The sequence below is a fragment of the Notolepis coatsorum genome, assembly GCF_963971535.1.
Source record: "Notolepis coatsorum genome assembly, chromosome: 2".
NCBI classification, from domain to species: Eukaryota; Metazoa; Chordata; class Actinopteri; order Aulopiformes; family Paralepididae; genus Notolepis; species Notolepis coatsorum.
Window position 1 is genome coordinate 70853478 of NC_140166.1, and position 14737 is coordinate 70868214.

General features: G+C 41.9%; 1 protein-coding gene across 1 annotated transcript in view; it reads left to right on the forward strand.

Annotated features, from left to right (window-relative positions):
- Positions 1 to 14737, forward strand: part of mrvi1 (murine retrovirus integration site 1 homolog) — an 80316-nt gene that overhangs the window by 47292 nt on the left and 18287 nt on the right. Inside the window, 8 exon segments of the mRNA XM_084307588.1 lie at positions 1451 to 1500; positions 1625 to 1675; positions 2215 to 2730; positions 2935 to 3013; positions 6135 to 6255; positions 7280 to 7310; positions 9279 to 9419; positions 12026 to 12157. Coding sequence (XP_084163714.1) covers positions 1451 to 1500; positions 1625 to 1675; positions 2215 to 2730; positions 2935 to 3013; positions 6135 to 6255; positions 7280 to 7310; positions 9279 to 9419; positions 12026 to 12157 — 1121 coding nt within the window.

Genomic DNA, 14737 nt, shown 5'->3' on the forward strand with positions numbered 1-14737 from the left:
CTCTCTCTCTCAGGGGATCAGACAAGGGGAGGGCAGCAGAGGGTGTAGCGTGCTCTCCATGGAGGCAGAAACATCCACTTCCTCATTCCCGAACCATCTCCAAATCGTTGTGACCAGGGGCCAAGATGAGGTAATGCTGCAGGATGATAGTGTTTGTCTACTTTGTCCCAGAGCAATGGCCTGTGTCAGACTTTATTTAGCTCAAACAGAGTATCGAGTACAAATAGGTCGAGAGTTATTGCTGGATGCCTCCAGGAGTGACACGGGCCTAGTCTCCCTCCCAAGAGCTCCAGAATCCAGTAAAACCTAGGTATTTATAGTAGAGAGAAGTGGGTTCTGCATAGGATGGCCCAGGTATTGGATTGGAGGGGGGCCGGGAGGGGGGAGTTAGAAAAGGGGGGGGGGGGGGGGTTCAGGTGAGAGACAAAAGGTGAATGGGCGGGGGGTTGGAACATGACTGGGAGATTGTTTGAGGGGGGGGGGGTCATTATTCCACACCTGCATCTTGGTGAAAGAGAGGAATGCCGTAACAATGTTAATTTCCTCTGCGTCTGCATCGCTCCCGTCCGTAGCTCGTCCAGGTAAATGAGCAGCAGAGCAGCAGTGCTTGCTGCCGTCCCCACCTATGTCATAAGGTGAAACATTTTTATCATTTAATAATTCTGCTGACATCTTGTCCGTCAGAGCATTGGCATCAACGTTGAATTCCCCTCTGAGCCGGAGACACTGGAGGCTGGCTGGTCATCCAGATTAGGGTCAGAAGGCCACTTAAACCCCCACGTTTCAGATGAAGGGTCTGATTGTTTTACCTGCCGAAGTGGCTTGTGGAGTAGAGAAGCACGAGTCTACAGTGTGCTGCTACATACAGTATATGGTAAATATAGGCAGCTATTATAATAATGCAGGAGAAGTCTTTATTTGGCATGCAAACGACACACATATGCGATGGGCGGCACACACACACACAGGAACACACACACATGCAATTCTTTGTGTCGCCGATGCGATTGAGTCTCTGCACTTGACCCATCCCGTCGTCCTTCCCCCCAAGGGCAGCCGGGAGCAGATAGGGCGCGTCGGCGATGTACCACGCCCTGGGGACCAATCCAAGTGCTCCTGCCCGTCTTCGTCGGGGACGCGACAACGTTAGCGATCTGTTTTTGGGCATGTTTTTCCATTGGGTTTCTCTTATCGGGGGGGGGGGGAACCCTTGCGAGCACGGGGAGAACATGCAAACTCCACACAGAAAGGCCTGGGAGATACCCCACCTGGGTACCTGGCAATAATGCGGAAACCTGGTCCCCAAGCGGGAATCGAACCCTGGACCTTCTTGCTGTGAGGCGACAGTGTTAACCACTACACCACCGTGCCGCTGTACATACCTTGCATTAGCTTACTATTTAGTAAAAGGAAATACCATCAGACCGTTGTTTTCATTCTTCTCTCCTAGCGGTGGGACCCACAGAGGTGACCTACGCCAGCTCCCAGTCTGCCAGTCAGGTAAGGAGTGTATTGTTATTCATATTATTCAATATAATAACACCCACTGCCAGTGGTGTGTGGTACTGTATACACCAGTGGGTTTCATCTTGATGCTCTTTTGTGGACATCTCTGATCCTGTAGCATCTGGAGGTTCCATCAACGAGGGACGACGTCTTCACCCAGGACCAGGAGGTGAGACCAGTATACATTTACAGTATACAGTTACAATGGGATATTAGCTTGAGGTCAAAGTGACAATGACAATGACACTATGTGACAACCCATCATCGACTACACTCACTAGTGCACACACATCCACACTTTAGACACTTTAACACACTTTATATTAATCTATTATTAAAGAGATTTGCATTACATTCATACCTCATTTGCACCTTACCCTAAGTTTTGTACCTCATTTCTGAATTGTTTTTCCTCATTTGACTCTCTATTGTATATTGTATATTGACTGAACATTCCTTTACTTACTTTTTACTTACTTCTTAATTACCTATGATTTTTTTTTGTACTTACCTTTTTTTTTTACTGTATGAAGCACACTCTCATACAGAAACAAGCATTTCATCATAAAGTATTCTGTATTTTGTTATGACAAATAATAAACAAACTTGAAACTTGAATATACAGTTACAATGGGACATTAGCTTTAGGTCAAAGTACTACTGAGTGTATGGTAGTTATAATACGTTGTTGTCTGGTTGTCCCTATAGGGCCCCAGACTGTTGGTAGACTGGAAGCCTAATGAGAAGAGGAAGGTCTCCTCTGGGATTCTGACGCCGCGTTACGCCGTAGCTCAACCCGTCAGGGAGGCAGCGGGGAGCCAGAAAGAGAACTGCGACCCATCCATCCCTAAGAAGAGCCCTGGTCCCGGAGCGCCCAGCAAAGCAGCAGCGGAGGAGGGGGGGGGCACGCCTCCTGGCCGAAGCCCCAACCAGGCCCCCCCAGCCACAGGGGTGGCCAAGCCGGTCCCCCGGCCCCCGACACAGCAGGCCCCCTGTACCGCGGAGATCAAGACCATCAGCGCTTTCCCTCCGCTCATGAGAGCCGTGACCTGGGACACTGTAGGCACGATCAATGCCAGGAACGGAGCTCCCGGCTTCCCTCCAACCGCTGAGGAGACGTGCTCCCTCGCGGAGAAGCCCCAGGGCGGCCCGTTCAAGTCCCCAGGGTACAAGGACTTCCCAGCACAGCCGGCCAATACTCAGAAACTGTCCAAAATCAGAGAGGTACAGCGATGGTTCATGCAATGCTTTGATTTCGTTGGTTTCATGAGACTATTTATTGCCTACGTATAGGCGTTAAATAGGCTTTTGGCAAAACTGCTGTAACTAGGGGTCTGTTTTGCTCTTGTTTTCAGATCCATCTCCTACTATGCTGTGACAGCTGTTTAAGTTCCTTAATCCTAATGTGAACTGTTCTTTTGAGCACAGGAGCACAAGCTAATACGGAACCAAAGCATTGTGGGGTCCAAGTTACCAGACTTGAGTGAAACTGCTGAACAGGAGAGAGGTAGGCATTGCTTGTCAGTCCTGTTGTGTATGGGAGACTGTATTGTATTGAATGTGTATATATATATATATATATATATATATATATATATATATATATATATATATATATATATATATATATATATATATATATATATATATATATATATATATATATATATATATATATATATATATATTATATCGCCACCTTATTTTGACTTCTCACCATCAGCAGAGCTGATTTTGTGAACATAAGTATATAATTTAGTAAGATAAGATAACATAAGATGATCCTTTATTAATCCCCTTGGGGAAATTCGGGTTTCAAAGCAGGGGATACAGGGTGGGGGATACATAGCTTCACAGTCCTATACAGTCCAGTATCTATATACACTATAGATACACTATAAAATATAAATACAAATACAATATAATATAAAAAAGTACAAAATACAAGATAGTCCAGTGATAAGAATCCAGTGATATGAGTAAATAAAAATAAATCAACCTACATTTTAAAATGTCATTCACTGCCATTCATGCTGAAACGGTGTGTGTGTAAAAAGACTATACAACTTGAAAGTTGCTTGGTATACAGGTGATTCACCCTTTTGAAAGCCACTATGTTATTTATTTAATCTAAAATGACATTCTACTACAATACAATTCAAATTCATGCACTGATATCACAACATCTCTACTTACCGAGTCCCATGGTCGGAGTTCTGGACGGGGTCAGAGCGAACTGGGAAGCTTGTGAAAATGTACATGCGCTCTTTTTCGTATTTGTGTATAACTACGTGCAATGATCTTTTACCAAGCATGAGTCCAACTTCTTCTTCCTGTTTATAAATTCACACATGTCTGAGGTGTAACTTCCAGCCAATCGTTGACCTCCATTATACTTTGGTTCTGCCCTCCAAGCTGTCACTCACAACAAAGCCAAGGGAGCCGTTGAGACAAGATTTACGCTTTGAATTTTTTTTCCTAAATACAAATAGTGCTGCTTTTCAAACAGAAATTGTAGCTTGAAGAGGTTAATGAGTTTTAGCTAACGTTGACACACATTTTCAGATACATTCTGTAATGTTTATTGAATATGGACAAAACCCTGTAATGTGGGAAAATAATTTGAGGTTTATGTAAACTATGTGTCCAATGTTGACAATGGACAGTAACATGTAGTAACACTGGTATGGTCCTTTAACAATGTAGAGCAGAAATGACCTCCTCCACCACCAGACAACACATGGCTGCCACACACCAGCATCAGGCACACAACACACATACTGTACAGTATATAATGGTTGAAAGACCATCATTGGTAAATCAGCCAGTTAAGAGGAGAAACCTGATTGGGAATACTACAACTCTGTACACACATCTGATTAGCACTACACTACACTCCGTTTAATCTCCTGTACATTATATATTACTATTGCACTTTACTGTTACATTTGAACTCCGGTTGGATGTACATTTCTTGTTGTTATTGTACTGTACTTGTGCTGTACGATGACAATACATTTGAATATAATCTAATTGGGAATTTGGGGAGGAATGTCGGGGGTCTCCCTACTCTTTACAATAGACACCCTGGGTTCTTTAAAGGAACACACCAACATTTTGGGAAATTAGCTTACCACCTTCTCCAGAGAGAGAGACAAGAAGATAGATATCAGTTTCCTCTCTGTGCGTTCAGTAGAAAGCTATCTGGCTGCACAATGAATGGAAGTGGACATGGCCGGTTAGCCTAGGCATTATCCAACTAACACCCCTCCCGAAGGCTAACCGGCCATGTCCGCTTCCATTCATTGTGCTAAGCTAGGCTAACGTGCAGCCAGATAGCTTTCTACTGAATGCACAGAGAGGAAACTGTTATCTATCTTCTTGTCTCTCTGGAGAAGACGGTAAGCTAATTTCCCAAAATGTTGGCGTGTTCCTTTAACAATCAAAGTGTGTCGGCCTCAGTTTAACACAGTTTAACACAGTTGTATGGCGTCCATGGTGACAGGGGCCTTGTTACTGCCAGGTCCAGAGGACAGAGTGCTCCCTGCTAGACAGCACCATTACTATCTTTTGCAACATAATACACAGAAAGTGTGCTCTTTCTAAGCCCCAGAGGGATTATTATTATTATTATTATTATTATTATTATTATTATTATTATTATTATTATTATTATTATTATTATTATTATTATTATTATTATTATTATTATTATTATTATTATTATTATTATTATTATTATTATTATTATTATTATATCATCTGTTCCCTTCACTCACTGCATTGACAACAATGTTGTGTTGAATTTGCACCAGTAGAGGGTGTTATTGAGACAGAGAAAAACGCAGCAACAATTTGCAAAATCCCATGTTTATGGTCATCATTATATAATAATAATAATCTACTTTATTTGTATAGCACATTTCATACAGAAACTGCAGCTCAAAGTGCTTCACAACAGAAAAAGAGACAGGCATACAATTAGCACATAAAGTGCAGACATATAAAATCACAGTTTTTCACATTAGGATCTAACATCCCAATAGGGCCACCTTGTTTATGGTTTGATTCAGTTTTAAATAGACAATAATAAAAAGAGTAAGATAGAATAGACAGAGTAAAACAGTGCACATAAAGTGCAGACATATAAAATGAAATCACAGTTTTTTACAGTGCAATAAAATAGTTCTGGATTACTGTTTTAACAGTTTAAAGTCGTCTTTATCTTCTCTGTTTGGTATCCATATCCTGTCTTTATCTTCTCTGTTTGGTATCCGTACTGTATATACCATACCATATATATTCTAGATACCTTCCTGGACGTTTAGTCAATAAGACTTGGGGCAGGATTGATTGAAAATGTTATTAACAGATTGCAGAATGGGTACAATACAGTACGGCTCAATACACACAATTGTTAAGGGGATGCAGACCAGAGAAAGACTTTCGTCTTGTTTACATCAGGGTCCCCCATTTTCAATTCATAATGAATTGTAAGTAAGGGTGCAATTAGCACCGTGCAATCCATTCTTTGTGGATCTAGCCCCAAGGTGTTTCAGTGCGAGCACAGTCAGCACACGGTTCTTCTTTCTGAAGTCTGCTCTGTCTGTCTGTCTGTCTGTCTGCAGGTTCCCTACCCTCTCTGTCCTCCGCCAGCGTGGAGGAGGCGAAGGAGCGGTCCGACGCCATGCCCAACATCTCAGACGTGATGCTGAGGAAACTCAAACTACACCGTGCTCTCCCAGGCTGGTGGGTAACAACCCCCCTCATCAGCTACTAACATGTAACAGTATAATGTGTATCTCCTCTTACGGAGCCACCCTGTGGAATGGGCTAGAAGATTAACTAAAATATTGTGAAAACATAAATCAATTCAAATCTAGACAAAAGAAAATCTATTTTCGATACAGTAGGTACAAAGGGGAAGAAGAGCTTTAATTGCGTTTAATTAATTAAAAAAAAAAATACATATGATATTGTATTATACATTATATTATATTACATTATATAATCATATTATAATACATTTGTATATTATATTAAACTATATTTACACTATATACTATTATATTATGGTACTATATTATATTGTATATATCATGTACTATATATCTCATATCGCATTATATATATGTGTTGTATACACTATTATATGCTATATACTATTATATACTGCAGGCAGGTATACTATACTGTAATGTGTACTATATGTATGTACTGTAATGTGTACTATATGTATGCACTATGTATGTAAATTCTTTTATAATTGTTTTTAACGTAAGTCTTCAGGGGTAGGGCCCGACAAGCCTAGTGCTTCTCCCCATCCCTTTTCGGACAATTGGACAATGCTGCAATAGCAGCTGGTAAAACGTTGGCAATTTATGGAATGACCATTGTTATGTGTCCAAAACCCAAGATAAAAAATAACTGAACTGAACTCAACTGAACATAATAACTGTCTGATCACTCATCATGAGTAATCCTTACTATGCCCAGGTTAATTTTAAATGTATACACGAATTACTGTGTGTGTGTGTATGTGTGTGTGTGTGTGTGTGTATGTGTGTGTGTGTGTGTGTGTGTGTGTGTGTGTGTGTGTGTGTGTGTGTGTGTGTGTGTGTGTGTGTGTGTGTGTGTGTGTGTGTGTGTGTGTGTGTGTGTGTGTGTGTGTGTGTGTGTGTGTGTGCGCGCGCGCGTGTGCGTGTGTGTGTATGTTTGTATGTATACTACTTATTACTAATTTATTAACATTCCATCTTTGGTTTTATTGCAGTGCACCCCCACTCACAGAAAAAGAAGTTGAGGTTAGTATCTGATGATCTGGTAAAGATTACTGTGTGATTCTCGTGAAACCAATAGAAACAATATCTGTGTGGAAGACATAAACAAAACTAATAATAAGTGCATAAAGATGAATCCCTGTCATAAAGGAGTCTCTATCCAGTACATGCCTACTGTCACTCCTTGTATCAACAACTGTTAATGATTTAGTTTTGATGTTCTGCCATGGGGCTTCCCTTTCATTTATGTATGATTTAAAGACCTTTTGATCATTCAAAAATGTGGTATGAAAGAATTAGAAATCTGAATATTTTCAGGTAGCAGACTATTTGACTCAATGCTATTATACTCCAGTGTAAAAGCGAATTGGCCGCTAGATGACGCTCAACTGTAATATGATGCATTGATCTTAATGGCCAAATCACTTCTGACTTTATTTGTCTTGCTCCCCCAGATGCCCCACCCCATCATCACCAGTAGATAATGTACCAAAACAATTGCCAGGCAATGTAGATAAAGCACCAGAGATACACTGAAGTCGCATGCAAAACCATTTTTCCTGCATTGACCAAAATTAGCTGTCATCCAAACCATGTGCTCCTGGCCTAGTGTGTGCACCTGGCCTGGCGTACCTAAAACCAAACAATCACCAGTATATTTAGATTCTATACTACTGTACCTAAAACCAAACAATCACCAGTAGGGATGTCCGATATTATCGGCCGATATTGGCATTAAAATGTGATATAGAAAATTATCGGTATCGGTTTAAAAAAAATAAAAATAAAAAATGATTATAATTTCTTTTACATTTATTTAACCTTTATTTACTCAGGCAAGCAAGTAAGAACTAATTCAGATTTAATTTATTGTCAAAAGTATGCATAATGTTGTGTTAATTCCATGACAAAGAGATATGTAATGTTAATTACCTGAAATTATTCAGTTTTTTGGGGGGGGGAAACCCTGCATATATCGGTATCGGTTGATATCGGTATCGGAAATTAAGAGTTGGACAATATCGGTATATCGGTATCGGTAAAAAAGCCAACATCGAACATCCCTAATCACCAGTATATTTAGATTCTATTCTACCTAAAACAAAACAATCACCAGTATATTTAGACGATATACTTCCTAAAACAAAACAATCGCCAGTATATTTAGATTATATACTTCCTAAAACAAAACAATCACCGGTATATTTAGATTATATACTTCCTAAAACAAAACAATCACCAGTAGTATGTATTACCTAAAACAAAACGATGACTATAATTATGCCTCTGTAAGCTCATTTCTTTGTGGTGTGTGTAGTCCGTACCAATTTTGAGAAAACCGCGCTATTGCCTCACCACAGTAGTACATTATACATCAATAATAAAAAAAAAACGAAATCAGCCACATCCACATTCTGGAGCTGAGTCCACAGGAAGTGGGCTCTCCGCTCCTGATGGGGACTGACTGCCTCTGTGATTTCCTGTCTCTGTGGAGAGAAATATAAACATGACTGAGTGAGCAGGTCCAGGCTTTAGCCCCGCCCCCCGGTGGTTCCCATGGGGACATGTCTGGGATAGGACAGTCAGAGGTCATAGATTTCCTTTCAACACTGGCCCATGTGCGCTGGGACAATGTTTGGGCATGTCACGTACGCACGCTTTGATCGTCACGGGCACAACACCGGGAGGTCAACCGGGCAGGGGCACCGTTAATTACCGTTTATCTAAGACCTTGCTAGATCAAACTGTCAGCACATCCACGACTAGTCACCAGGGTATATAGTCTATTACGCAGTGGCTCAATGGATTTTCTTTGGCGGGTGTCTTAAATGACTTAACCCCCTCTGACCTGCCGAATGTGGAACGTCCATTGAGCCCGCCGTGTCTCCGCGCCCGGCCGTAGGGTCGCTTCTAATGTGTCCCGCGTGGCCATTCGTTGGGATTGTTCTGACGCAGCTGACATCGCCCCCCCCGCCCCCCCTTCCCCCACAGAATGCATTTATTCAGCTGTCACTGGCCTTCCGGAATGACAACTATACCCTGGAGACCCGGCTGAAGCAGGCCGAGAGGGAGAGGAACCTGACTGAAGACAACACGGAGAAGGAACTAGAGGAGTTCAAAGGCTCCCTCAAGGTCAACCCTCACACGGCAACATTTTGGGGGAAATTAGCTTACCGTCTTCTCCAGAGAGAGACAAGAAGATAGATACCAGTTTCCTCGCTGTGCGTTCAGTAGAAAGCTATCTGGCTGCACGTTTAGCCTAGCTTAGCACAATGAATGGAAGCGGACAGTGATGGTTAGCCTTCGGGGGAGAGGTGTTTGTTGGACGATGCCTAGGCTAATAACCGGCCATGTCCGCTTCCATTCATCACTTTCTGGAAAGTGCATACAGTGTCTATAATGCACTGTGAAAACATTTATAAAGAGTTCTGATGTTAATAGCTATGAGGCAGCCGTGTGGGGCCACAGTGGATCAGGAGGTAGAGCAGTCGTCTGGTAATCGGATGGTTCCCGGTTAGATTCCTGCTCCTGTGTGTCGAAGTGTCCTTGAGCAAGACGTTTAACCCCTAATTGCTCCCGCTGAGCAGGTCGGCACCTTGCATGGTCGCCTCCGCCGTCGGTGTGTGAATGTGTGAGTGAATGGGTGAGTGAATGTGTGAGTGAATGGGTGAATGTGAGGAACAAATTGTAAAGCGCTTTGGATAAAAGCTGCTATATAAATGCACCATTTACCATTTAAAGGAACAGTCTGAGTGGTTAAAGGAACAGTCTGTGGTTAAAGGAACAGTCTGAGTGGTTAAAGGAACAGTCTGAGTGGTTAAAGGAACAGTCTGAGTGGTTAAAGGAACAGTCTGAGTGGTTAAAGGAACAGTCTGAGTGGTTAAAGGAACAGTCTGTGGTTAAAGGAACAGTCTGAGTGGTTAAAGGAACAGTCTGAGTAGTTAAAGGAACATTCTGAGTTATTAAAGGAACAGTCTGAGTAGTTAAAGGAACATTCTGAGTTATTAAAGGAACAGTCTGAGTGGTTAAAGGAACAGTCTGAGTGGTTAAAGGAACAGTCTGAGTAGTTAAAGGAACATTCTGAGTTATTAAAGGAACAGTCTGAGTGGTTAAAGGAACAGTCTGTGGTTAAAGGAACAGTCTGAGTGGTTAAAGGAACAGTCTGAGTGGTTAAAGGAACGGTCTGAGTGGTTAAAGGAACGGTCTGAGTGGTTAAAGGAAAGGTCTGAGTTATTAAAGGACCAGTCTGAGTGGTTAAAGGAACAGTCTGAGTAGTTAAAGGAACAGTCTGAGTGGTTAAAGGAACGGTCTGAGTGGTTAAAGGAAAGGTCTGAGTTATTAAAGGAACAGTCTGAGTGGTTAAAGGAACGGTCTGAGTGGTTAAAGGAAAGGTCTGAGTTATTAAAGGAACAGTCTGAGTGGTTAAAGGAACAGTCTGAGTGGTTAAAGGAACGGTCTGAGTGGTTAAAGGAAAGGTCTGAGTTATTAAAGGACCAGTCTGAGTGGTTAAAGGAACAGTCTCAGTAGTTAAATGAACAGTCTGTGGTAAAAGGAACAGTCTGAATGATTAAAGGAACAGTCTGAGTGGTTAAAGGAACAGTCTGAGTAGTTAAAGGAACATTCTGAGTTATTAAAGGAACAGTCTGAGTAGTTAAAGGAACATTCTGAGTTATTAAAGGAACAGTCTGAGTGGTTAAAGGAACAGTCTGAGTGGTTAAAGGAACAGTCTGAGTAGTTAAAGGAACATTCTGAGTTATTAAAGGAACAGTCTGAGTGGTTAAAGGAACAGTCTGTGGTTAAAGGAACAGTCTGAGTGGTTAAAGGAACAGTCTGAGTGGTTAAAGGAACGGTCTGAGTGGTTAAAGGAACGGTCTGAGTGGTTAAAGGAAAGGTCTGAGTTATTAAAGGACCAGTCTGAGTGGTTAAAGGAACAGTCTGAGTAGTTAAAGGAACAGTCTGAGTGGTTAAAGGAACGGTCTGAGTGGTTAAAGGAAAGGTCTGAGTTATTAAAGGAACAGTCTGAGTGGTTAAAGGAACGGTCTGAGTGGTTAAAGGAAAGGTCTGAGTTATTAAAGGAACAGTCTGAGTGGTTAAAGGAACAGTCTGAGTGGTTAAAGGAACGGTCTGAGTGGTTAAAGGAAAGGTCTGAGTTATTAAAGGACCAGTCTGAGTGGTTAAAGGAACAGTCTCAGTAGTTAAATGAACAGTCTGTGGTAAAAGGAACAGTCTGAATGATTAAAGGAACAGTCTGAGTTATTAAAGGAACAGTCTGAATGGTTAAAGGAACAGTCTGAATGGTTAAAGGAACAGTCTGAGTTATTAAAGGAACAGTCTGAATGGTTAAAGGAACAGTCTGAATGGTTAAAGGAACAGTCTGTGGTTAAAGGAACAGTCTGAATGGTTAAAGGAACAGTATGTGGTTAAAGGAACAGTCTGAGTGGTTAAAGGAACAGTCTCATGGGATTAAAGGAAAATTTTTCAGTGGTTAAAGGAACAGTCTGAATGGTTAAAGGAACGGTCTGAGTGGTTAAAGGAACAGTCTGAATGGTTAAAGGAACAGTCTGAGTTGTTAAAGGAACAGTCTCAGTGATTAAAGGAAACATTTTCAGTGGTTAAAGGAACAGTCTCAGTGATTAAAGGAACAATCTCAGTGGTTAAAGGAACAGTGTGAGTGGTTAAAGGAACAGTGTTTTTCCCCTGAGTTTTCTCACAGCAAAGTGACGTCACGGCTCTTGCAGATCACGGCACCACAGTGGCAAAACATGGAGCAGCGGGAATCGTACCAGCGCCTCATAGAGACACTGGCGGTACTGCACCGCCTGGCCACGCGGCTGTCCAGCAGGGCGGAGATAGTGGGAGCGGTGCGACAGGTACGACAGACACACCGCCAAGCTGCCAATAACACCGAGGCACAACCCCCTCAATCAATGATGTAAACTGAGCTACAATGTGAAACCATTACATGTTCAACCTCGCTAGAAAAACACTGTCTTCTTTAGGGGACATTGGAATGTTTGTCTTCCGGCAGATAAGATAATGTTTGCAAAACATTTAATCTGATGTTCTGTTTGCCCTGAGGTTATCATGTCTAAGTAAATGAGTCTGAGAAGTGCACTGGGTGACCTCTCTAATATACTGAACCCCTACTGGGGACACAGGGGAGAAAAGATTATCCCGCAAAACCTTTGCAATCTCCCGAGAAACCTTTCTGAAAAGTGAATCAATTGATGCCATGTGAATGGACTGCCTCACCCATATAGAATAATAACTCATTATTCTTTTTTCATTGGTGTAGGCTACTTCCTATTGTGTACAGACACTTTCTTATTGCATACCGTCTCTCTCGCTCTCTCTCTCTCTCTCCCTTCCTCTCTCTCGCTCTCCCTCACTCTCACTCGCACAAATGTGTTTAAACAGACTAAACAATGTCCTTTGTCGGACAAGATTGTCTTCAGACAGCTCTGGCAACTGTGGCTATCTGTGCAGTGGGGATTTGCGCATGCACAGGCTAAAGTAAAACCTCTTGTGATTTTATTGGAAATATTTCTGAGACATATTTTGCATTGACTTTTGTTTAAGGCAGCATTAATGCATGGTAACAATAGGTCTATCAATAACTAAAGTGTTGGAGCCTGGTGTGCCAGGGTTGGCCCCACCTGACATTGTACATGCTAAAATGGCTTGAGATAAACCTCATTCATTCATTCATTAAATGCCACATTTAATGAATGAATGAAGTTTATTTCAAGCCATTTTAGCATGTACAAAATATAACATACACAAATCAATTTACATAAAGTTGGCCGAAAAGGTTAGGGCTGAAGCTACAAGCTTGTAAATGACCTAACCCAGTGCATCTTCTTACATTTATCGTTGATCTTAGTTAACAACAAACAAAAACAAAATTAAAAGTATATATATAAAAAATTAAAAAAGCCCACCCTTTTTTCTTGATCCTCCTTTTCTTGAAGGATCAAGAAAAGGGGGCAGGGCTTGATAATTAAACTTGTCACTCATGTGGCTCAAGTAGGCTAAGATGCCTGTTACCTTATTAATGGACCAGACACTCCCATAGTGCACTATCAATGTTATCGATGGACCAGACACTCCCATAGTGCACTATCAATGTTCAGATCTCGCATTACATCGTTCAGTCTGTTTAAATGCATGGCTGTGGCTCAAATAGGCTCGGGCATTATAATGGCCACCAACAACACAATTTGTCCACAGTAGCTACTTCTACGTCCATCTCTAAATGTGCTGCAGGTGGTGACAATAAGGGATGTCGTGGGCGAGCCGAGTGGCTCATTTCTGATGAAAAACGTTCACAAACTGTTTGAGTCTGCTTTATTTAATGAACTCAGACAAATCAAAACGTTTCTAAATGCACATCAACACCAAATTAAGTTAAAAAAAATAAAAATAAAAAGATTTGACCATCTCTGCTTTCAACTGAACCGGTCACTAACTTCTCTTTATATTTGAAGCAAAGCTCAGATAAAACTCTGTGAACCGCTCTATTGTTTCCCAAATGACACATGTGAAACAATGATCTGGAATGACTTTGTCCTTGCATTAAAAAAGATTTAAGACTAACGTTTTTGCAAGAGAATTGGCGAGATTTTCACTCAATAGCAATGGTGTGCTCAAACAACTCCTTTTACAGTGTGCGGCCAGGCTCAAATAATGAGGCTCAAACAAGGACCAGATTAGCAAAACAATTAGTTGAAACCAGTTAGAGTACGCCCCTGCTTCAGCCAGATCAGCTTTGAGATTTAACCAGTTCTGTTCCGTTAGGGGCTCTGCTTGGCATCACACTGCACTCCCTTGCGTACGTGCACGCGCACTGAATAAATTCCACAAATGTACCTTTAATACCAGTATTAGTCTGACCACACCCCTCATCAGCTTACCTTCATAAGCAGGTGTGTGGTCACCTGCTCTCCTCCTTCTCGCTTTCACCACAAGGAAGTGCCTCGGTAGTACCCCACTTGACGTGTTGTTAGTTGACGTGGAGAAAAATATTGTTTACAAGGAAGGAGATACGTTGACATCATATCTTTATTTTCTCTCTAATTTTTTTCGAGAAAATACGGCGATATTGTCTTCGTACTGGAGTGTCTGGAAGATGATGATCATTCTAAAAACCCTCCACCGGTTTTCGTATTGGGAGCACGCCGCTGCATGCTTCTCAACTGCAGTTCCTTGCTGTGTTTGTTGGGGTGAAACCTGTCAGGCCACAGCTGAACTGTCGGACGCGCCGCTGTTGTGAGAAGCGGTGGGTTTCAGGTTGGGTGAGTACTGTTGCTGGCGGGCTTCACTTGTCTGTTAGTGCTATGGGGGCTACTTGACAATGTTTATGGAAACCGGCCCCAGGCTAGGGTCCTTTGTTCAGCCACCTAGGCGACAGAAGACCTTGGTCTGAAGACCATTGTAGTTTAACTAGTGGG